Genomic DNA, 25,294 nt, shown 5'->3' on the forward strand with positions numbered 1-25,294 from the left:
AGGAACTGGGGCAGTAAGGCAGGAGACTGGCCTGGCTAGAGCCGGGGTGTATAAAGTCGTAGGTGACGTAGACGCAAGGTGAGTCGTGGCCGGGCCATGGAGGGCCTTCAGTGCCAAGACTCTTCCACAGACAGGCTGCCAGTTAGCCTGCGATCTGCTGTGCCACAGACACCCTCATCCCCCCTTAGAACTCCTTAGAAACAGTGCATACCTTCCTCAGAGAGGAAGTCTTGAGACAGCAAGTTTAAGCTAGACGCCACTGAAAATGAAGAGCCACAGGTGGGCAAAGTTATCTCACCATCAAGGATTTGGGCGCTATAACTGGCTCTCTGAGATCTGGTCCCAGAATATTGGGTGATGGCAGAGGGTAAAGGAAAAATGAGTAAACACACCAGGCGCAAGACGAACCAGCCTGTGTCTGTGTTTTACAGTGTTGGCCCATCGGTTTGTTACTGTTAGAAAAACATGTAACAGCATTTTATCATCCTGGGACCCTAATAGTTTGGGGGAGGCCATGGCTGTCATTCCATCCAACACTGACTCGCTAGGGAGCCATCATGGAGGGACATCTCTAAAATGGTTATTCTCGAGAAGAGGGATCCTGGATATAAGAATCTCACATACCCCTACCCCGTCCAGCGAGGTTCCCGTAGGTCTATAAATCTCCTAGTGAGATGCTGGCAGTGTGCGCTAAAGGCTGCGAACCTCTGCTCAAACCTCCTTAGACATATTTTAAACCCATATCATTCCTCAGCATTATCGCTATAATCGCTATAGGCTTACTATCTCCTATTATAAAAGAAGACTCCCATTTAAGAGTACAGGGAGGGACTTCCCGTGGTGGCGCAGTGGTTAAGAATCCGCCTGCCAATGCAGGGGACACGGGTTCGAGCCCTGGTCCGGGGAGATCCCACATGCCGCGGAGCAACTAAGCCCGTGCGCCACAACTACTGAGCCTGAGCCCTAGAGCCCGCGAGCCACAACTACTGAGCCTGTGTGCTCCAACTACTGAAGCCCGCGCACCTAGAGCCCGGGCTCCGCAACAAGAGAAACCACTGCAATGAGAAGCCCGCGCATCGCAACGAAGAGTAGCCCCCGCTCGCCACAACTAGAGAAAGCTCACGTGCAGCAACGAAGACCGAACACAGCCAAAATAAATTTATTTTTTAAAAAATGTTTTGTTTTGTTTTTTTAAAGAGCCGGGAGAGAGCCTATATCCAGTCTTAGAAGTGTAAGCCAGCGTTGTTTACCCGGGTGTCCCCACACCTTCCGTCCCAATGGGATCGATATCCTTTAATGGTAAAGGGGCTTGAGTCCCCAGCATATAGTGTCAAAACCAGCGGCCCTGCCCCACATCTCAAGGATCTGGGCGTGAGGAGAGGTTTATTTTCCTTAGTTACTGCGTGCTTTCTGGACTCCCCAATTCACATATATCTGCCTTCACGCTGCCGGTCTTGCCTCTCAGGTCTGCGTTAACCCAGACGGTGGAGCTCTGTGCCTTTTCTTTGCCTTCCCCAGGTAAGACACTTACGCATGGTAGACTTTTATATTTTGAAGTTCATAGAGAGGGTCTCATCTCAGCCTAGCGCAGGACCTTGCCAGCCTCTGAAGAGAAGCTCCCCTTCCCCTTCTCTGGTCCCTCACTCCCCAGGGAAACCCCCAAATCCCAATTTACTCTGGAGAGCAATTTAGTTTTATCTTTGCTCACCTTCTGCCTTCCAAGCCCTGCCCAGGAGCCTATTTTTCCACAATTAAAATGGCCAATAAAACTCTTTTGCTAAACAAAACACTTTTCTCTCCCTAAAAGGAACTCTGCACTAGTTTTTTTTTTTTTTTTTTTAAATCCTGTTTTTTGTTTGTTTGGGTTTTTTTGGCTGCACTGTGCGGCATGTGGGATCCTAGTTCCCCGACCAGGGATCGAACCCGCGCCCCCTGCAGTGGAAGCGCCGAGTCTTAACCACTGGACCGCCACGGAATTCCCATCTGCACAAGTCTGATACATTCAGAATGGTTAAAAGGCTGTGCAGTAAAAAAATCTCCTTGTCACCCAGACACCCAGTTCCCCTACCTGAGGCTGACTGGCCAACCACGAAGAAAGGGGAACTTTCTGGAAGGAACCTGGAATCATTCACAGACTCAAAGGAACATTTGAATAACCAATCCTGCACAGAGACAAAAATGTGTCATCTCTGCTCCTTTCTGTGTGTTGGGATCATTCTTTCAAATTAACTTACTCCAAAAAAAAAATGGGGGACAAGACTATTCCTGACTCACATCTACAGCTTCACCAGAGAGAAAATTAACCTGTTCCCTCAGCTCCAGTAGAAGAATCCAAGGGAAGAGCTTAAGTCCTATGCCCACCACTGGCTCAACTACTGTGGCCAGGAGGCTGGGGTGCTATGATTGGGCTGGCTTGAGTCAGATGCCTGCTTTTCAGTCACTGTGACCAGGCTGGAATTGTCACGGAACAAGATGGCAGCATCCATTTGAATTACACGGCTAGAGCCCAGAAGGAGCCATCCCCAAAGGGAAGGAGGTATATATATGCCCAGAGGAAGGGAGACGTGCTAGGCTGACAAGGTTAACAGGTACCTACTACATACATATATACAGTGGGGGTCGGGGGTCAGCTTGAGCCAAGGAGTGTTCATTCTGGGGTTCTCACTGACCCAGAAGCTGAGTGGAGCATACTCCCCAGGGGGTTATTGATGGGAGCGGAGCACAAAAGACATGGTCCCTGCCATCTAGAGACTTGCAGGATAATAAGGGGAACAGACTAGAAAGGGTCTCAAAGCCGTGGTCTATAAACTTTCTTGAGTTAAAAAAAATGTTTGCGCATACGTATATGTACATAAATGTGTTAATATGTATGCTATAAATCATATGATAGAAAATTAAAGGGACAAGATAAATATTTTAAAGCATTATTAAACTTTATATTATTTGTGATTCAAAGAATACTTTTTTTCTGTCACTGAAAATGAGAGTTTGGGTAAGATGATGTCTAAGCTTGCTCTCAGCTCTGCATGTTACGTTCATAGTGTACAGATGTGGAGATGACAGGACACAAGTACTAAGAGTATATTTCCTTCATTCCTCTAATACCACTGCCACCAATGGGAATAATTGTGAACTGCATTTAAGTTTATTTAAAGGCATGTGTCAAGATTTGAGTGTCATTGGGAAAGGACAAATGGGTGGCATCTAAGAGATGCAACAAGGTGACATTTATCTGGGTGAATTCATTGCAGCTCAAGGCTTGGACCTTGCCAAAGCAAAAACAAACCAAAATGAGAAATTGCTTGTTACTGAGTGCTTGCTATGTGTTAGGCATTCAGCTGCACAAACACCTTACTTACATCTGTTATCCTGCAATGAGTAATAGGGATCGGGAGTGCTTCTTGAGCTCCTAACCTGTGACAGGCACTGTTCTAAGCACTTGGTTTGACCTAACTCATGTAATCTGCACAATAACTCTATGAGATATGTGCTACTATTATTCCTCACTAATAATGAGGTCATGGAGGTGCTGATAAGTTCATGACTTGCCCAAGGTCCACATCTAGTAAGTGGCAGCGCTGGGCTAAGGACCCAGATGCTCTCACTCCTCAGCCCACTTTCTAAATCACTGCACCATCTCTGCAAACCCGTGAGACTGCAAACCAGCACCTGGTGCTACCTCCCTTGCACATTGGGAATTTGATCTAAATATTTTTCCAGAGTTCCAGGCAGGGATGCTAAATCATGCTGACGCTCAGAGACTGATGGATAAGCCAGAGTATCAGTTTAATAATTTCCAGGGGTGGTCTGGACATTTGCATCAGTCTGACCTGCATGTTGTCTCCCAGAAGCTACACGGAAACCTGCATCATCAGAAGTTTGCCTGGTGGACATAGAAACAGAATAGAGAGCGTGAGCTCTATAACTGAACCGTTTAATGACCTCAGTATCCTTTGTCCTGATATGTCTGCCTCCACAATCATGATACTTTTTTTTTTTTTTCTGTATCTGACAGTAAGTTTTTGTTGGCCTGAGACATATCTCCAAGGCTGACTAATTTGGCCTGAGACATATCTCCAAGGCTGACTAATTTTCTCAGCCCTTCCCATTTTTTCTTTAGGTGTATTAATGATTCAACCAATCCCCTGTCAGTCTGGTTGCCCTGGACATCATGCCTTCTCTTGGAGCTGACTTTTCCTATCCTTACCTTCTGATTCACCATTCAATCATCCAAAAATATTCATGAGCATTTCTGTGTGCAAGAAATGGAGGATAACAGTGGAGATATTTTAGTGAAACGTAATTACTATGCAAACTAATGGAAAAAATGAGGTTATTTCAGATAGTGATAAATGCTATGAAAAATTTCCAGCAGGATAACAGGATTGAGTGTTGGGATGGAGGAGGGTGTTGGGCTGTAGACAGGGCGGACAGGGAATGTCTCTCGGAGGAGGTAAAGTCTGAACTGAGCCCTGCACACTAAGAAAGATCCAGTCACGTGAACATACTTTCCTGTTGATCTTAAGAGTTTAGCTCTCAGGGGAATTGCTTCATGCCTATCATTCGAAGTGGAAATCCATCGCCTGTCTCTATAGAGACAATGTGGCACAAATTACATAATTACGGTTGCATTAGTGTTGTGTGTTGCGTACTCAAATGGTAAGACAACCATGCTTTTCAATCCAAAATGCAGAATGCATGGTTTAACGTGTAGCGTGTGGGCTGGGTATGAAATCAGGGCTATCTTGGATTTTCCACGGCATGATTACTATCATTGATAAGCTTCAGGGGGTTGGCCTGGGCACCTAACCCACTGCTGATATGAGAAGTGTATTTCTAGTTTCTAAAAAGCGAAATAACGGGTGTACTTTTGGAATAAAACTGCTTGCCATTTGGGACCGTATCTCTTTTCCCCAACCAGATTACACGTTCTTCCCTCAGAGCAAAGTCTGAGTTTTATACTTTTTTGAATCCCTCAAAGCACCTACGAGAGTGCTGGGCACGTAGAAGACACAAAAAGGTCCATGGGTTTGCCTTAAATTCCGAACATGCACTTGACTGGGAAACACCGAGTCCTTTTGTCCCTCTCGGGCTCGGAGTGCCGAGGTGCTGTTCACCCTCCTGCCGCATGGGGGCGCAAAGGGAATGCCGCGCGGTGAGGACGAGCGGCTAGCGCCGGTATTGGCCCGGGAGGGCCGAACTCCCATAATGCACCTTGTATCAACACGGCGCTGGGGGCAGCTTCGAGGAGGGGCCGGGGGCGCCCAGCGGACCCGCACGCACCCCGAGACGTATCAGGCGGGGCCCGGGTGTTGGGGGCGACTGGCAGCCATGGCGGAGTCGGCGCCTGCTCGGGTAAGAGTCCTCCTGGCGCGGACCCGAGGGCGCGTTCGGGACGGCGGAGCCCGGCCGGGGCGGGGCTTCGAGGTGCGGGGCTGGGCGGCCGTGGTCCGCAGCTGGCGTGGGTCAACGCCGACCTCCCCGCGCAACCCCAGAGCTCTGCCCTCCCCCTGTCGGTTTCCTCCGCGTCGGGCCACAGCCCCAGTGCCACGCGCCTTCGCCGAGAAACTTCTCGGAGGTTTGTTTCATGTTCTTGGATTTGCTACCGTCCCTACACGTTTTCGTCGCGACCTAAGAGAGCCCGTTTCCAGGCTGGCGAGGAAACCCTGGGGATTGGAAACCCTGGGTCCCCGTCACTGCCAGTGAAATTGCCCGGTGCTTCGGGGACCCCAGGACTCTGCCTCTCTGCGACCAGCTCGTTCTCGGGCTGATGGGTTTTCCTCGTTCCATCTGCCGTGCTCTCCTGCTACAGACTCTGCCCTGGGTTGCAGCCGCAGGTTGAAGTCAGGCTGGGCTTCCTCTCCTTGGGACAGGTGTTACCTCACGGTGTAGTTGTTGGCTTTTGTCTGTGAAGCTGTCGATCTCTTTCCCTCTTCCCCTTCCCCTTCCCCAAATGTCCCCATTCAGGGAATGGCAAGACGCGGAGCTTGGGCACGGTGTCGGGAAACTAGGTGTCAGCCGTAACTCAGCTCTCAGCTATCCACTTTAGTGATTTTAGGCAACTTTGTTCACTTGAAGCCTCCTTTTCCTTAGCTGCAAGTTGAGAGTGTTGGACTAGTTACTAGACGATCTCTAAGGTTTCTGGCAGCTCTGACACTCATATTATTACAAAGTGGTGGTTATTTTGATGATACAAAATGATTTGTTATAGGAAGGGTAGATGGAGTTTAATTGGTTTTTAGTGCAGCATTTCTCTATCTAGAAACACTTTCAAAATTATGTGAGACCTTTGTGAGAGTAGAGGGCTAAGGAGATCCTGTAGTGAAAACTTGACCATGAGCTGGGTGCGTTGTATTTGGTTCTTGTAGGAAGTGGGTAAGAACTAAGAGGGGAAGGATTGGAAGACTTAACACAGTGTTTGCTTTCAACAAATTATGGAAACAAGACACAAATGTTCATGATATCACGATATTTACCTCATTTGATTCCTTTAAGTTAAGGTGATCCAGTCAAAGACTTGCCTTTTCCCCAAGATCAAATTGTAGTACTAAAGTCAGGCAGGAGGACAAGTTACTAATTTCCAGAGTACTTCTTGACTGGTCAGTGCGGTTACCTGCATGTCTTCAACAGACCTTGTTAAAAAGAAGTCTTAAAGATCCTCCAGAATCCCCCACTATGCTTTAAGTAATTTATGGATCTGTCATTGCAGAACGTATTTAAATTGTCCTCGAGCATATTTCTTTTCTCATCTTCAGATGAAGATTCTGTACCTCTTATTTGACAGTATGGCCAAGTGGGTGCCCTGATGAAAACAACTAAAAATGCTGAGGGGGAAAACCAAATATACTTGAAATGTAGCTAGTAAAGAATACGTGGAGCCCAAAGACTAAGTGAAAGATGGAGCGCTTGAGAGGTAAGCAGAGTTCTGAAGCCAACTTTGAGGGCATTTGCTGAACATTCATCTGTAGTGTTTATGACCTCAAGGGGCCTGGAAAATAGAAGACAAAACTCAGAGCCTACGGTGGGGAGTCTAAGACGCCTCCTACTCCAGTCTCATAAAACTGAGACTTCAAAGGGCAACATTCAGCGTGAACTGGAAGTAAGCTCTTACCCCCAAGGAGTGATTGCAGAGAAAATCATGTCAAACCTTGGTGCTGGGAGATGGGTGCAAGGTGCCCCTTGAGAATTCATGTTGACTCTCAAGTGGGTTTATTGCCTGAATTCACATGACCTTGGTGTCTGGGAAACCTTAAGCCAAGAATTTAGTTTAAAGTAGAGCCTCCAGCCGTCTATAAGAAATAAACACAGATCTTCTCCAGAGGAGTCTACACTTAACTCAGACTTCAGATAATTCTCAGATAAAATGCCAAGAAAAATGAATTCACAATAAAAAGTTATCCAAAAAGCGATGAAAAACTATGAGAAAAAGCCAGTAAAATTAATGGGCAACAAAATTAGACCTTCAGAGATTTCAGATATTGCAATTCCAGAAGAAAAACATATTGGAATTCCAGTAGGAAACACACACACACACGCACGCACACACACAATCTGCGCTGGAGGACATATTTGATGAATAGCTAATGGCTGAGGATATTGTAGGACTGATGCAAATACTAATACTTAGAAGTCCCGTAGATCCCAGTCAGGATAAACATAAAGAAATCTCTACCTAGACACATAATAGTGAAAGTACAGAATACAAGGCAGAGAGAATTCTTAAAAGCAGCCAAACAAAAAAGATTAACTTCAAATGAACCATTGTAAGGCTGATGAGGTTCAGCTTCTCAGCAACAGTGGAAGCCAGCCAACAGTAGAATGGTTTCATCAAAGGACTAAAAGAAAATAACTATGTAATCCCATATTTTAAAGCTGTGCAAAAGTATCTTTCAAAAAAAAAGGTAAAATAAAATATTTTCAGACAAATTAAAACTGACAATTTGTTACCAATATACTCTCATTAAAGGAAGTTCTAAAGGATATACTTCAGGTACAAGGAAAATTATCTTAAGTGGAAAGTGAAAGTGTAAGAAAGTATGATGATCCATTAAAATGGGTAAATCTAAACAACTACTGGCTGAATAAAATAGTAATAATCTCTTGTGGGTTAAAAACAAAGGCAGAATTAAAATACATGGCAGCATTGATGTAAACGTTAGGAAGAGATGATCAGAATTCAGATATTTAAAGGTCTTTGTAAGTAATTTCTAGGATGGTTGCTAAAAGACTAGAAATTGGCTGTATAACTTACAATTTAAAAGGGGAGATAATAGAATAAGAAAAAATCATCTAAAAGAAAGCAAGAAAGAAGATGGGATAAATAGCACAAAAAAGGTAAAAATAATTTTAAAAAAATAAACAATTACAATAAATGTGAATGGACTAAATGTTCTAGTTAAAAGGCAAAGATTGATAGGGTTGGTTAAAGTTCAGTAAATGGCTTATAAGAGATACAACTGAAAGATAAAGCTATAGAACTGCTTGAATATAACAGGATATGAAAACATGTACCAGGCTAATACTAATCAAAAGAAAAATGGCTTAACTGTATTAATATTGCTAGAGATAGAGGGCTACTACTACTTTTATAATGGTAAAAGACTCAATTTACCAGGCTGATAGGACGTTTCTAATCTTATGTGCACCTAATTATATTGTCTCAAAATATATAAAACAAAAATTGATAGAACTACAAGGAAAATTCATTATCATAGTAGAAATTTTAACACAACCTTAGTATTTTACCAAGCAGAAAAAAACTAGTAAGGGTGTAGTGCATTCAATAGTACTTTCTGAGATGATGGAAATATTCTCTCTGTCCTGTTCAGTATAGTAGCTACAAAGTACATGTGGCTATTTGAGCACTTGCAATGTGGCTCAGTAGCTGAGGAACTGAATTTTTAATTTTAATTAATTTAAATTTAAACATCCACATGTTTCTAGTGGCTGTTATATTGGACAGCACAGATATAGAGGATAATACTAATTTTTTTTATCCACATATCAATATATAATTTCAATGTTCAGAGAGATTAATGAAAAAAGAGAGAAGGCAAAAATACCCCATTAGAAATGAAAGTGTGTTCTGGTGGCTGATGCTGACTGTAGACTGGGACCTTAGGTAGGGTTGTTGAACAGAACATCACCATCACCACCAACAACATCCCTCTCCATGTGGCTTGGGATTCTTCAGGTGATTCCAGCACCCACATGCCTATGATTTGCTCTGCTTGACATGGAGTGGGGCAGACACAAACTGTCCCTGACAAACTCTCCTTTAATTGCAGATTCGTGAACAAAATAGATGTTGTTGTCTTAAGCCACAAATTTTGGAATTATTTATGATATAGCAATTGATGATTGGAACAGATACCTATGGAATATATTTAAATACCAAAAGGTATTTAAAAATACCTTACAAAAGGAGTATATACTGTGTGTGTGAATTGAAACATTTTATCCTAAAGATGTCACTTCTCAAATTTATCTATGGATTTGATGCAGTGCCAAACAAAATCTCTAAAGATATTTTTATGAAACCTTTCGAGCTTGTAAACTATCCACAGGCCAAAATTAGTCAAGATACTCCTGTAAAATAAGGAGGTGGGACTTGTATCAATAATTATCAAAAAGCTGTGGTCATTAAGATGGTAATTTTGGTAAAGCAGTAGAAAAATTGACCCATAGAACAGAACAGAGATGCCAGAAACAGACTGACTGTATGTATGAAAACTTGATTTATGACAGAGATAGCATTAAAAATTAGTGGGTAAATGATGGATTTTTCATTATATAGTATTAGGTCTATTGACTTTCCATATGAAAATCGAGGCTTGCACTGTACACAAATACTGTCTCAATTCTAGTTGAGATAAATACTTAAATGTGAAAGTCAAAACTATCAAGTGTTTAGAAGACAGTATTGTGGGATATAGATTTTTTTTTACACCTGACACAAAAGTTCAAACCACAAAAGAATTAATACTGATAAAACTCAACTACATTAAAACTAAGGACTTTTAATCAAGTGATAATAAAGAGAATTTTAAAATGAGGCACAAATAAGGGAAGTTATTTGTAACACATACGACTGATAAAGATTAGTATACAGAATTTACAGAGAAATTGTATGAGACAACCTCATAGATCCTATGAGAAGTCAGATAACCCAAAAGATAAATGGATTAAAGATATCAGCACTGAAGGGGAAGTTTGAATGGCCAATAAACATAAAAAAGATGCTTATCCCTTGTTAAAAATCAAGGAAAATGCAGGTTAAAACTATGATGAGGTATCATTTCAGATCTACTAGAGGGACACAAATTTTAGTTTGACAGTAACAAATGTTGATGAAGCTGTGGAACAGCCAGAATACTTATAGACTTCTGACAGGAATGAAATTGGTATGACTACTTTGGAAAACATTTGACATTATCTGCTTAAGTTCAGGATGTGTATATACCCTATGAGCCAACAATTCCCCTCCTAGGACTATACCCTTGGGAAACTTGCCCATGTCCACTAGAAGCCAGACACAATTCTATTTATCATAGCACTGCTTGTAATGACAGAGATGGGGAAACATCAATAGTGGAATAGAAAAATAAACTGTGGTATAGTCACATGATGGAATATTATACAGCAATGAAAATGAATTAATTAAAGCCACCTGCAACAACAGGCTATTCCCAGAAGTTGTAGAAGAGCGACTTGTTCATATAAAATCCTAAAACATGCAAAATTAAAACAATATATTTTTTTTGGAAACAAACGTTAAAAAAAAACAAACATGAAAAAAGGCAGTTAATAGTAAAAACCAAATTTGGGATAGTAGTTACTTCAGAGAGTTGCACAAAGGACTGTAAAGGTGATATATATAAAACACACACATACACACAGAGGCATACCTCATTGTATTGTGCTTTGCTTTATTGCACTTGGTAGATACTGTGTTTCTTAAAAACAAGGTTTGTGGCAACGCTGTGTTGAGCAAGTCTGTCATCCACCATTTTTCCAACATATTTGCTCACTTTGTGTCTCTGTGTCACATTTTGGTAATTCTCAAAATATTTTGAACTTTTTCATTGTTATTATATTTGTTATGGTGACCTGTGAACTTTGATGTTAATATTACAGAAAGAAGGCTCAGATGATGGTCAGCATTTTCTAGCTGAAAATATTTAATTTTTTAATTAAGGTATATACTTTTTTTAGACGTAATGCCATTGCATTAGACTATAGAATAGTGTAAACATAACTTTTTCTATGTACTAGAAAACCAGAAAATTCATGTGACTTGCTTTATTGTGATACTTGCTTTAAGAACCCACAGTATCTCCGAGGTATGCTGTGTGCATGTGTATATGTGTGTGTATGTGTGTATATACATATATATTTAATTTTAATTAATTTTTTAAACTGAGTGGTGGTTACGTGGAGATTTGTTGTCACTACTTTATATATTTTATGTATTATGTAAATATTCTTTTATTAACTATTCAATATTAAAAAGTCATGGTATCTCAGAGTTAGAAGTGACCTTAAATATCATCTAGTCTAGCTTAAGCAAGTATCACTTTAGAGCGTTATTTAATTATTTAGTGTTTTACTCAAGCAGATTGTAGGTGTCTTAACAACAGGGGCTGTGTCTTGTACTTAATGGGTTTCAGACCATGGCTGCAGGCCCAATGTATGATACATGATCTGACACTATGATACAATATGCAAGCAGGACTGTCCCAGAAAATCTAGAAATACAGTCAGTGTAAGTATACTTTTAAAAAATTTCTCACTACCTTCAGGAATATTCTTATATATGGAATTTAAGAAAAAAATTATGGAGGAATACGTGTTTATTGAAAAAGTCAAACAAGCAATAGTTTATAATCAAAGATTAAAATTCCTCTCTCTCATATCCTGAGGCTGACTCGTGTTAGTATAGTTTAGTGAATATCTTCCCAAACCTTTCTGTGTGTGGAAACATATACACGTATCTTTTCTTTTCTTTAGGAAAATGAAGTCATAATAAATATATTTCCCTAAAAGTTGACAGCCTATCAATGTATGATGAACAGTCTTCCAAACCATACATGTAGATCTAACTCATTCTTTTTAACAGTCGTATAACATCATCTTTGGTCGTGCCATAATTTATTTAACCATCCTCTTATTAATAGACATCTAGAGGGAGTTCCCTCGTGGTCCAGCGGTTAGGACTCGGTGCTTTCACTGCCATGGCCCGGGTTTAATCCCTGGTTGGGGAACTAAGATACCGCAAGCCACGCGGTGTGGCCAAAAAACAAAATTAGGCATCTAGATTATTTCCAGGTTTTGGCTATTCCAGAGAATGTTGCCAGTAATCTTCTTTGTATGTATGTCACTAAACAGTAATGCCATTTATTTTTGAAGATTCCCATAGTGGTATTACTAGGTGAAAGGGTTTTTAATGACTTTCTGGATATTTTCTTTCCTCAAAGTTTGTAGTATTTTTCATTCCTTCCAGGAGTGTTATGAAAGTGCCAGTTTTACCACGTCATAGTCAGCTCTGAATGATGTTCCTGTCCCTTTCTTTCATATTTCTCAACCTCGTGGGTGAAAAGTGGTTTCACTTGGTTGTATCTGCATTCCTGACTGCTAATGTGGCTGTCTTTTCATTGGCTTATTGACCACGTGCATTTCCACTTTCGCAAATTATTTATAGTTGCAGTTTTATCTTTGGGTTGTTTATCTTTTCTTTGCACTTCATATTCTGTTTACAAATATTCTCTCCCTGTTCGTTTTTAGACTTTGTTTATGGTATCTTTTATGATAGCTAATATTTTCTCCTTCCTTAACGTTCTGAGTGCTGTTTACTGAGATATAATTTACATACAGTAAAATTCACTCCTTCGCCATAACTGTAGTTAAGTGAGTTTTGAAAAATGTGTAGCCATCATATTACCAAGTTATAGAATATTGTCATCATTCCAGGAATTACCCCTAAGTAATTAATTTCCCCCAGTCCCAGCATCTGGCAACCACTGATCTCTGTTTTGTGTCTATAGTTTTGCCTTTTCCTCAATGTCACGTAAATGGAATACAGTATGTAGCATTTTGTGTCTGGCTTCTTTCACGTAGCCTAGTGATTCTGGTATTTACCCATGTCGTTACAAGTGTCAATAATTTGTTCCTTTTTATTGCTGAGGAGTATTCTGATATATGATATGTCTTTCCTAGGGCTGCTGTAAAAAAATCCCACCAACTAGGTGGCTTAACCAAAAAATGTATTGTCTCACAGTTCTGGAGGCTAGAAGTCTGAAATCAGGGTGTCCACTGGGTTGGTTCCTTATGAGGACCGTGAGGGAGAGTCAGTTCCATGCCTCTCCCCTAGCTTCTGGTGGTGCCAGGTGTTTCCTTGACTTGTTGCAGCATGACTCCAACCTCTGCCTCCCATTTTCACGTGGCTGTCTTCTCCCTGTATGTGCCTTCATGTTGTCTCTTCTCTCTCTGTGTGTTTGTCTGTATTTCTCCTTCTTTATTAGGACACCAGTCACATTGGATTAAAGCCCACCATCATGACCTCATTTTAACTTGATTACTCAGTAAAGACTATCTCCAAGTAAAATCACATTGTGAGTTACTAGGGGTTAGGACGTCCACATATCTTTTTGGGGAGACACAATTCAACCCATAACATATGAATGGACACTGTTTGTTTGTTTATCCATTCACCAGTTGTTGGACATTCAAATTGTTTCTGTCATGGTAGATAATTTAAAACAAAAGAAACGAGGAACCTTGGCTTGCCTGCTCTTTTTAGCCTTTGTATGTGGAAGAGGAGGGATGTTATTTCTCTGCTCAGATCCCAACCCACCTTCCTGTTTGGAAAAAGTGCTAGAAAGCAACACAGTGCTGGCCACAGAAAGGAAAGAGGAGATTCCAAAAAACTAGAGACTTAGAGACTTAAAGTTAAAAGCAGAACATGTGATGAAATGAATTTACCCAGCAATCTAATTTTTTTTGTTTCATTTGTATTTTTCTTTTACATTAAACTTTTCTTTAAATCTTTTTTAAGGGGTATATTTAAGCTTTTGACTCATATGCTCAGTAATGAACTGAGTTGGTTAACTGGAGTAGGTCGTGGCCAAACTTAAGTGTTCAGTTCTGTGCCGGTTGGTTTCATCTTGTCCCCCCTTTCTCCAGACCATAAGCTCTGGCCCTAGCAGTTCTTTCAAAGATACTTCCTTTCAGTGCCTTGTTCTCAGTGTCCTCATTATGGTTAGAGAAGCAGCCTTGAATCAAGTGTATGCTGTTACACTTGAGAATATGAAGTTTCAGGGGTTTAGGACTGAAATGAACATGCAGTGGGACGGTGGGGGCAAGAGGGCAGTTCAGGAAGACTTCCCAAGTATTGGTTTTAGTAATTTTGAGGTTCAGCCACAGTGATTTTTCTACTGTCAGGGACAGACCATAAAAATGTGAAGTCTAAGGACAATGTCCGAGGACTTAGTCAAGTCATTTAAGTAAATGTTTATGAAGGATTTAGTAGGTGTTTTCACTATACTAGTTGCTAGGGTGCAAAGATGAATGAGATGAGTCTTGTAGGTCCTGCTAAGGAATTTTGTCTTGATTGTGGGGAGCCACTGAAAGGTTTTTAGCAGGGCTGACATGATCAACTACGAAGTCAAGCAGGAATGTGAAGTTGAGTGTGGATGTAAGTTACATCATTTATCATAGCAAAGTATTAGAAGTAGTCCAAAATATCAAGTAGAAAGAAATGGGCTTAAAAAATGAATACTGATGCAGGAAAGTCTTACGGAATACTCTGACAGTGAAACACAGGTAACAAAACGTGTACAATATGATTGCAGTTTTGTTGAAAAAGAAATAAGTTAAAAGATGAAAAAAACTTATAGGAAATACACCAAAATTCCAACAGTTTATTTCTGGATGGTGGTATTTTACATACATTTTTCTTTCTTTCTTCTTTTCAGCTTTTTCTTGTTACAGTATAGATGTACAGTTTGCAGTATCAGAATGTAAAAGCACCTGCTTTTTATTTTTATTTATTTTTTTATGTTTTTCATGCTTTTATTAGTTTACTAAGTGGTATATGCCTCTTAATCTTTTTTTAAAATATATTTATTTATTTATTTATTTATTTATTTATTTATTTATTTATGGCTGTGTTGGGTCTTCGTTGCTGTGCGCGGGCTTTCTCTAGTTGCAGCGATCGGGGCTACTCTCTGTTGCGGTGCATGGGCTTCTTATTGTCGTGGCTTCTCTTGTGGAGCACGGGCTCTAGGCGCACAGGCTTCAGTAGTTGTGGCACACGGGCTCAGTAGTTGTAGCTTGCGGGCTCTAGAGCGCAGGCTCTGTAGTTGTGGCACACAGGCTTAGTTGCTCCGCGGCGTGTGGGATCTTCCCGGGCCAGGGCTCGAACCCATGTCCCTTGCATTGGCAGGCGGATTCTTAACCACTGCGCCACCAGGGAAGCCCCGCACATGCTTTTTAAATTAAAAAAAAAAGAAAAGAAGTAGAAACTAGGTGCTGTAAGCGCTCCTGGACCCACTGGACCCATTGTGTTTTTTCACCTGTTGTTTGGAAGTGACACTGACTGCCTGACCCCGTATCTGGTTCTTCAGCACAGGAGGAAGCGCCGCTCCACCCCTTTGACTTCCTCCACGCTGCCCCCACAAGCACCAGAGAAAAGCTCCTATTTGCAGACCACAGATATCTCACTCTGGACAGTGGTGGCCGCTATTCAAGCTGTGGAGAAGAAGATGGAGTCCCAGGCCGCCCGGCTGCAGAGCCTGGAGGGCCGGACGGGGACGGCCGAGAAGAAGCTGGCCGACTGCGAGAAGACGGCCGTGGAGTTGGGGAACCAGCTGGAGGGCAAGTGGGCGGTGCTGGGGACCCTGCTGCAGGAGTACGGGCTGCTGCAGAGGCGGCTGGAGAACGTGGAGAACCTGCTGAGGAACAGGAACTTCTGGGTCCTGCGGCTGCCCCCGGGCAGCAAGGGCGAGGTCCCCAAGGTTAGCCTCGAGGCTTGAGAGTCAGACCAGATGGGGTGGGCCCAGCCCTTTGTTAGTGAAGATTCTCAGTGGCTGGCTTTTCCTTCGTGGCTTTGATAGGAGACACTCACTGTGTGACATTTGTGATTTCAGGTGTCCAGGTCACTTGAAAATGATGGAGTCTGTTTTTCAGAGCAGGAGTGGGAGAACCTGGAGGACTGGCAGAAGGAGCTCTACACGAATGTGATGAAAAGCAACTACGAGACTCTGGTCTCTCTAAGTAAGTAGCGGTTTTCTCCCTAGAACTCGCTCTCAGGCATCCTACAGTTCTTGGCCAAGTAGCTTGTGAGCCAGGCTGCACCTGTGATTCTAGTTGGCTGTGCATCCTCTCTTGGCCTCAGCCAGGTTGAGAAATGGGAGTCTCCAGGCCCTCAATTTATGAAGACTTTTGGAAAGGTCTTGGTGTTGTGCATTTTGTATTTCTTCTCTGTGCTCATGCAGTCAGTTCTTTTTTTTTTTTAAATTAATTAGTTAATTAATTTGGTTGCACCGGGTCTTAGTTGCGGCAGGCGGGCTCTTTAGTTGTGGCATGTGAACTCTTAGTTGCAGCATGCATGTGGGATCTAGTTCCCTGACCGGGGATCAAACCCAGGCCCCCTGCACTGGGAGCTTGGAGTCTTAACCACTGCGCCACCAGGGAAGTCCCAGTCAGTTCTTGATAATAATTACTAATAGATAAGATGTCATCGTGTGCCTTAGAGTATAACACGGCTAGGGTTCCTCATGCTGCTTTTAATACTTAGGACTGCTTGACAAGAAATCCTTTGTTACCTGGGATGGGCAGACAGCATGGGCTCACCAAACACTGTTTCTTGGCGTTTATGTGGAATTACAGACGGTCCTTGTGGTCCCAGTGTTCATTTTGTGTTGATGAGAAGTGCTGATTGATAGATGTACATCTTTATATGTAAAATATAGGCTATTACATAATAAATGCATTTTGTTTGGTTGACAAAATCTTTTAGAACCTAGGTCCGTGGAGGCTTGTCAAGAAGGCCAGCGTGCCTGGAGCGAAGTGAGGGGGAGGGAAGTAGCAAATGGGTCAGAGATGGGACTGTGTGACCTCGACTGGGTCACGTGTTCTGCTAGTGGCTGTTTGCTTGTCTGTCATAGTGGGGGATAGCGGTGCTGACCTCACCTTGCAGTGCTGTAGCCCAGATGAAGTTAGATACCCGGAGAGGAGCCCATGTCTGTGGGTGGCAATGGTGGTGTTGGAAGGAAAGCAGTGGGCTCTGAAGCCTGACCACCTGCGCCTCAAGCGGCTGAGAAGGGGCGTTGAAGGCAGCAGTTAGCTGAATGGATCACTCGAATTGGCCATAATTTTCTAATTGTCCCAAACTGCTAAGGGAAAGTGACTTTGAATCTTTTGAAGTTTTAATATCAGCTCCTTGACATTGGTCACCTTGTTCATCGGCAAATGACCCGTACTCTCTCCTGGGCTCACACTGTGCCGTTTCCAACCCAGAGGTGCTTGGCCAGCCAGAAGGAGAAGTGGAGTTGGGTACAGAGATGCTGGGTGACTTGGAGGAGGAAGACTCTCGTGGTGTCCACCCAGGTGAGTGGCTCCAGAACACTCCACCCCATGCCCGCTCCCTGCAGCCTGCAGTGAGCTGCCCCACTGCTAAACTGCCAAACACTGATTGTTAGTAACCTCATCTGGCATTTATTTGTTCTAAAGTCCTTTATGATTATCATCAGTTCACCTGTTATATGTGTATCTTACCTCCTTAACTGCTGTGTGGAGTCCCTAAGGTTCACAGCCGTGTCATACTTCTGTATGCCCTGCAGACAGTGTAGAGTGTCTAATAGGCCTTAGTCAAAACCCACTGGAGATTGAGAATAGGGTTGGTCAGATCTTCAGGAGTGAAGCTAACTGGGTAAGGGGCAGGAGAAACCGTTGTAAACCAGGTAATTTGGGGAGAATATGCAGGAAGAACAGAGAAACCGTTGTAAACCGTCGTAAACCAGGTAATTTGGGGAGAATATGCAGGAAGAACAGAGCTGGATACATGAATTTTTAAGCTATAGGTTTAGTTGTTTGGTTTTTTAAAATTATTCACATTTATTATTTTAACACTCTGTAACACTTAAATTAGCTTAGGTGTTACCTATGTATATTTTACCATTTTCCACAGAGTTGAATACAAATTTGTGGACAAGCAAAAAAAAAAAAAAAAAAAAAAAAAAAAAAAAAAAAAAAAAAATTTGTGGACAAGCTTGGAGAATTTATAACACTGTTCTGTAAGAATAACATATTCGGATTTCCGATCAGTATGTCTCTACCTGAGTATAGATTACTTTTTCAGGTCTTGCAGCCCAGTCTGTCTCATCCTCTTCCAAATTATCCTGATTCCCTTGATCCTGGGGTACTTTGATTTGAGCCCTTCTGAAATTCACAGATGTTTGTTCAGCTCTGAAAACACCGAAGGTGCTAGAATGTGATCTTTTTTGTGGCTCTTCTTTCTCTTGGCAGTGGAAGGGGTTATGATCAAGCAGGAGATACAGTATACGCAGGACGGCTCTGCAGATCTTCCTGGAGAGTTCTCGGGCATTGCCGAAGAGCACGCTTTCCTGAGCCCGGAGCAGCCTGAGCTCTGGGATGGTCAGGGACGTTCTGTCCTCTTGGAATCAGGTCCCGGGGACACTAATCCAGAGGAGCCCATTGAGGGCAGTAGAGACCCTAGCGGTGGCAGAACTCTGGGCTGCCCCCCGAAGCAGAAGTCTAACAGGCAGCTGCAGCTGGGTCAGCAGTGTGGGCAGGGCCTGAAGCTGAAAAGGGACACTGCTGGCCCCTACGGATGTTCCGAGTGCGAGGCCATCTTCCGCTGTAAGCAGCAGCTGGCCACACATCTGCGGACCCACTCAGGATGGGAGCCTTACACGGCCTCGGAGCCAGAGGAGAGCCTTCGGCCCCGGCCCCGGCCCCGGCTTAAGCCCCAGCCCCGGAAGGCGAAGCTGCACCAGTGTGATGTGTGCACGAGGAGCTTCAACTGCAGGGTGAGCCTGCTGACCCACCAGCGCTGCCACCTGCAGGAGGGGCCCGGTGCCGGCCACCGCGTCCAGGAGCGGTTCTCACCCAACAGCCTGGTCGCCCTGCCCGGCCACATCCCTTGGAGGAAAAGCCGGAGCGCCCTCATCTGTGGTTACTGCGGCAAGAGCTTCAGCCACCCGTCCGACCTGGTGCGGCACCAGCGCATCCACACGGGCGAGCGGCCCTACAGCTGCCCTGAGTGTGAGAAGAGCTTTGTCCAGAAGCAGCACCTCCTGCAGCACCAGAAGATCCACCAGCGGGAGCGGGGCGGGCCGGCCCTGGAGCCCGGACGGCCCAGCGGCCTGCTTTAGGGCTGCCAGCCCCTCGCCCGACGGGGGGAGGCGGAGGGGGCTGGCACTGTCCCCCCGAAGAGACAGTGTAGCGTCAGGGACTGACTGCTTTCTGCGGGGAGTCACTTTGATTTGCTTTCCCTTGACCAGGCGCCAGGCCGAGCCCAAAGGCTGTCCTGAAAACCGCGGAAGAGGAAGAGTCGGGGCCAGGCCTCTCTTGCTGTCTTTACCCTGCTGCCGAGCTTGCCATCTCTGTGGCACCGTCAGGTCTCTGCTTTTCCCATCCGAGCTGATAGTCGTGGGCTGGGGTTGGCTCTCTGAGCCCGCAGGGCTGGTGGCCTGTTCCAGGGCCCGTCCCGGCATTCAGGTCTTCCCGAGGGTTGAGTCGGGCCAAAGGAGCGAGCAGACGTGTGGAAGCATAGCCCTCTAGTTGCTCTTCTTTTGTCATCTCCTTGTTAATAACAAGTAGAAGAAATAATTTAAATGAACTGCTTACCCTGCTCTGAAGAACCTTTTTTCTTGGAATTAGATTTTAGTTGGTTAAAAAAAAAAAGTCTGACAATTTTTAAATTTCCAGAGTTGTAGAAGTTGTTCCTAACATGGGGACTGGGCCTGCCCTCTGGGAGGGGATCATTTATGGGGCTCTTTTAGCCCACCCACATTCAGTTAGGCCAGAGATCAGGGCCGTAGTGCTGGGCTCCCTCTCGAGCGGGTGCTTGGCACTCGGAATAGGGCTACCTGACCGAGAGGAGGAGAGTAGTAGGGTTAGGCCCCAGAGCCCCTGCTGGGAATGAAGGGTCCTGCAAAGGAGCTGAGATACGGTCCTGCTTCTCTGAGTTTGGGTTTCTCTCTGCTCTTCCATCCCATCCTTGCTGCAGTTCTGCAGCCTCGCAGTGTAGAAGACTACTTTTTACTTAAGGTTGTTCAGCTTATACCAGTGGTTACTTGAGTTGGTTTTTATTATACCAGTTGTTTCTTGAGGTTGTTCAGATCACACACTTTCCATAGTAGTTCTGGGATTGACTATTCCTGAGATGATGGAAAAAAAGCACACAGATGCCCATCTCTCAGGAGTGTTGAATGCCTGCCCCACTGTTGTTTGGGGAGATGAGAATGGGCTCCTGGGTCCTATGTGAATGTCCCCTTTGATGTTTGCAGTTGCCTAGAATAAAACTTACTACTAGCAAAAAAAAAAAAAAAAAAAAAACACCCCACAAAACTCCTGTTTGATGTTTTTCTCCATTTGTCAAGAATACCCTCCTGGGGCCAAGATGGAGGCGGTGCCTGACCTGGAGCAGTGCCAGAGGCCTGATGCATAGCCTGACCTGCATCCTTCCTTAAACCTAGGGAGATGAGAAGAGGCATGTATGGGAATACGCACCAATACCTGTGGTAGTCGAGGGCTGCAGGCAGTCTGAGCGTCTGAACGTTGGGAGGTAGAGAGGGCAGGTGAGGCACGGTGGGTGCACCAGGAGTCCTGGGGAGCAGTTAGGGGTCTTGGCTTAGCTACACATGTGGCCGTATGGGTCCATCTTAAACATGGTGCTGAGTGGCGAATGTAAGAAGTTGAATGAGATCTATAACACAATACCATTTCTGTACATTAAAAACATGTACACAAAACAAATCACTTTGTAAGGACACACAGAAGTGAAGAGTTACATACAGGCATTACAGTTGCCCATGGGAGGAGTGAGTGGGGTATCGGGTTGAGAAGAAACAAATTAAATAAATAGATAAAAATGAGCTTGGTCGCTGTAAGGTAAGGGATTATCTCGGTGTAGAAACGGAACGTGGAGGGAAGCTGTCGTAGGGCAGCACCGTGAGAGGCGCTCAGCTTCATTGTATGGAGGAAAACGTCTGGAGCATCTCTCCTAAATCCCTTCTCCTGTCTCCTGCCTGCGAGTTTTTGCATTAGAGATACCCCCTATCCCATCCTTGACTATTCTTACCTCCCAGTGAGTGCTTTAATGTGACCAGCCTTTGCCTCGCATCATGGGGAGAAAAAGTACAAGATAGGGTCCTGTTTCTCCAGCAAAGTTAGGTTCTTCTTGAGGCAGGGAAATGATTGTCTTAATCCATCAGACTAGTGTAATAATGGCTAATGTTTACTGAGCACTCATGTGCTAGTCACTGTTTTAAGTTCTTCACATAAAAATGAACTTAATCCTCACAAGACCCTATGTGGTGGGTATGATTATTACCCCATTTCACACGTGAGATGCGGGAAGAGACCTGAAAGGTGATGTAGAAGCAGAGGTGGCTGTGAACCAGGCCATCTTGCTTCAGTGCTCGCACACTGCACCACGGGCTCTGTTGCTTCTGGTTGACCACGATTAAGTACCTCGTGTCTGGGTTGGATTCTAAGTCCTTGTTACCCAAAGTGTGGTCTGCACCAGCAGCACTGGCACCCCCTGGGAGCTTGGTAGAAAGGCAGGCTCTGAGACTCACTGAATCAGAATCTGCATTTTTAACATGATCTCCAGGTCATGCTCTGCACACAGAATACACTGTTTTAAGTGATACAAAAAATCTTGCCTGCTTCAACTGTCCTTCATCGAAAGTCTGCTCTGCTGGGTGATGAGAAGGAAACAGACTGTGCAACTGCCTGAAGGACAGGGATGATCAAGTGAGATTAAATCAACATACAGTGAAGAGTGAAATGCCAAACATCAGAGACTGATCTGTCCAATCTTCTCCTTCCTATTCCACCGGGTAAGGGCCTCATCATCGCCCACCTGGTTTTCACTCAGTAACCTAACCGGTCTCCTACTCTTAATCACGTCCTTTTTGCTACCAGGGTTGTTGTCCTGGAACACAGATTGGACGTGGGCTTTCCTCAGAGCCTTGCCGCGCACTCACTGGCTACTGATAAACAGCAAGCTTTAAGTGTAGAGCTCAAGACTTGGACAACCTAACCTACTCTGGGTTGGTTCACTTTTCACACTAAATTCTCTATGCTGCTGCCACAGTGGGATTCCCGTCATTTAGTCAATAAGCCGTACTTTCCCACGACCGAATTCAGCTCAGGCTTTCCCTCTCCGGGGAATGCCCTTCTCTGTGAACCAAGTACTATTTATTTTTCACTACTCAGTTCGTAGGTCCCCTTTTGTGAAAGCTTCCCTTGTTCATTTCTTTTATTCAACAAATACATGTTGAGCACCTATTATTTAGGTACTGTTTTAAATACTTGGGGTATGTCAGTGTACAGAACAACAGTCTTTGCCCTAGTTGAGTTTATATTCTATCAAAATACATTTCCTTTAAAAAATTTTTTTCTTAATTGAAGTATAGTTGATGTACAACATGTAAGTTACAGGTGTACAGTATAGTGATTCACAATTTTTAAAGGTTTTACTCCATTTATAGTTATAAAATACTGGCTATATTCCCTGTGCTGTACAATATATCCTTGTAGTTTATTTTATGCATAATAGTTTGTACCTCTCAATCCCCTACCCCTATGCTGTCCCTGCCCCCTTCCCTGTCCCCATTGGTAACCACTAGTTCTCTATATCTGTGAGTCTATTTCTTTTTTGTTATATTCACTAGTTTGTTGTATTTTTTAGATTCCACATATAAGTGATATCATACAGTACTTGTCTTTCTCTGTCTGACTTATTTCACTTGCATAATACTCTCCACGTCCATCCATGTTGTTGCAAATGGCAAAATTCCATTCTTTTTTATGGCCGAGTAGTATTCCATTGTATATATGTACCACATCTTTATCCATTCATCTGTTGATGGACGCTTAGGTTGCTTCCATATCTTGACAATTGTAAATAATGCTGCTGTGAACAATGGGGTGGAAATCTGTTCCCTTCTTGTACTGTACCTTTGCATAGCCTTAGATTTTGTTCACTCGTGAATATCTGAGTAGCCTCCATGTGCAGAGTCTACAGAGGGAGGGATAAAAGGTTAAATCAGATTTTGTTCTTGGGCTCACAGGCTGTCAAGGGGCTTTAACAGAAGATAGAAAGTGAAGCTAAAATTCTGTAAGAACAATTACATTCAAGTTGCAGGACATTGGGAAAGGCTTTATGAGAGATGACATTTGAGCTGGACCTTTAAGGATGAGATGAAGGACATTCTAAAAAGGAGAGGCATGACCAAACTAGACCTTATGGGGCATGTACCAATAAACACCAATTCATTCGACTTGGCTGGAGGGTGGGGTGGGAGGAGGGGAGTAGTGGGGGACGTGGTTGGAAAGAGAGGTTGGGGTCAGACTAAGGAGTTTGGATTGTATTGAGTTAGTAATGGGGAGCTGAGAGTTTTGAGCAAAAGGGTGACCGGAATCTAGCTGCGATTTGGGACTATTAACCTAAGAAGAGGTACAGCATGCTTTTGTTGTTGCCGGGGTGGGGGATATGTTAGAAGGTTTTTGAGTGAGAACAGCAAGAGCCAATGAGGATCTGACTGGGTGCAGCTTCAGCGGGAAGAGAGTGACGGACAAGATCACCGAGGTAGAGTCAACAGGAGGCGATGCTCTTTGAAGGCAGGGACCGGGTCTTAACTGTATCCAGATTCCACAGCTCTGAGCATGGGGGCTTCCCACATAGATGGTCACCGCACGTTTACTGAATGAACAGGTAAAACAGGAATTCACAGGGTAGGGAGCTCAGTGCTGTCTGAACTAGGGAGGGCTTTCTGGAGGAAGGGGGACTTGGTTATACTTCTGGTCTCCCTCTGCTAATACTTCCCCTCCTACCACTTTACAATTCTGGGTGGGTCCACTTTCTAATCTAAAGGTAGGGTGGGGGGGCCATGGGAATTCTCTCTCTGAGCTGCCCCATCTCCTGGCTGAGGGCACTAGCACTTGAGTATCTTGACCACCCCCCAACCCTACATGACCCTAAGGTGTTGTTTTAGTGGCCCTCACCTTCTGACCAGCCCACCTTCTGCAGCACAGGCCGATGGCCAACTGTGTCAGAGTGGGCTGCACCTGGGTGGAGTCACCCCTGTCCCTGCAGGGTCTGTGCCTCTACTTTGGAAATCCAGTGTTGTCAACTCACCCAGAGGTATTCAGGCCCTGGAGACCTGATCCAAAAAAGAGCAAATCCACAGGAGACAGATTAATAACGAAGGATGCAAGTAATTTTAATTTATATTAGAGCTACACCTGGCCTGACACCCAGGCTGGTCTGCTGCAGAAACCACATTATGGTGTCAAGTTTTTGTATTTTTTGTTCAATATACTTATAAAATCAGAGCATGGGAATGAGAGGCAGCTTTGGGAGCTAATGCACAGGGCAGTGTGATCATTCAACCAGTAGAATCAGCATTTCATGGCAACTAGTTAGAAATGAAATTCTGGACCCCTACCCACTCCAGCCTCAGGCCTAGAAACTCTGAGACCGGTGCGCAACAGTCTGTATTTTAACAAGCACTCCAGGAGAGCATGATGCACACTAAAGTTTGAATACTGACTTACAGAAACTCTTCTAAAACACTCAGACCAGCTGTCAAAAATTAGAGCACTCTTCCCTGAACAAAGCTGTTTAGTACTAACATCTTCCTCTCCAATCCATTTTCCAGACCCTTTCTGTTTGCCTTGGACATTAACTCTTACTTTATGAGATCACAACTTATAAATTTATAAGAAATTTATAATCCTTAATATATTGGTCTTACTAACCCCTGCTGAGAACCGAGGGATGCTCTTCCTGTCTTCAGCACAAGTTTGCAAACTGTCTTAAGGTCAGGTTACTTCAACAAGGATTTCCACAATAAACAACGCCATATATTGATTTGACTTCTTGTTATCTTAAAGTAACACTTCCTAACCTTGCTCCAAATGCTACGGGTGCACCTTACTTGGAGAAGGTATCAATTTATTTATGTTCTTATTATATTGATTGACCACACTTTTGCTTGGATCAAATACATGGGCAGATCATTTTCTCCCTCCCTCCCAA

General features: G+C 43.8%; 1 protein-coding gene across 1 annotated transcript; it reads left to right on the forward strand.

The window, feature by feature from the left end:
• The first annotated feature begins 5,227 nt into the window (after positions 1–5,227).
• ZNF212 (zinc finger protein 212) lies at positions 5,228–20,860 on the forward strand. The gene is made up of 5 exons (XM_061198864.1): positions 5,228–5,355; positions 15,624–16,013; positions 16,146–16,272; positions 17,518–17,607; positions 18,526–20,860. Exons 1-5 carry the CDS (start codon positions 5,332–5,334, stop codon positions 19,392–19,394), a joined length of 1,500 nt encoding a protein of 499 aa, XP_061054847.1. The 5' UTR covers positions 5,228–5,331; the 3' UTR covers positions 19,395–20,860.
• The last annotated feature ends 4,434 nt before the right edge of the window (positions 20,861–25,294 follow it).

This window comes from Eubalaena glacialis, chromosome 8 (genome assembly GCF_028564815.1).
Source record: "Eubalaena glacialis isolate mEubGla1 chromosome 8, mEubGla1.1.hap2.+ XY, whole genome shotgun sequence".
NCBI classification, from domain to species: Eukaryota; Metazoa; Chordata; class Mammalia; order Artiodactyla; family Balaenidae; genus Eubalaena; species Eubalaena glacialis.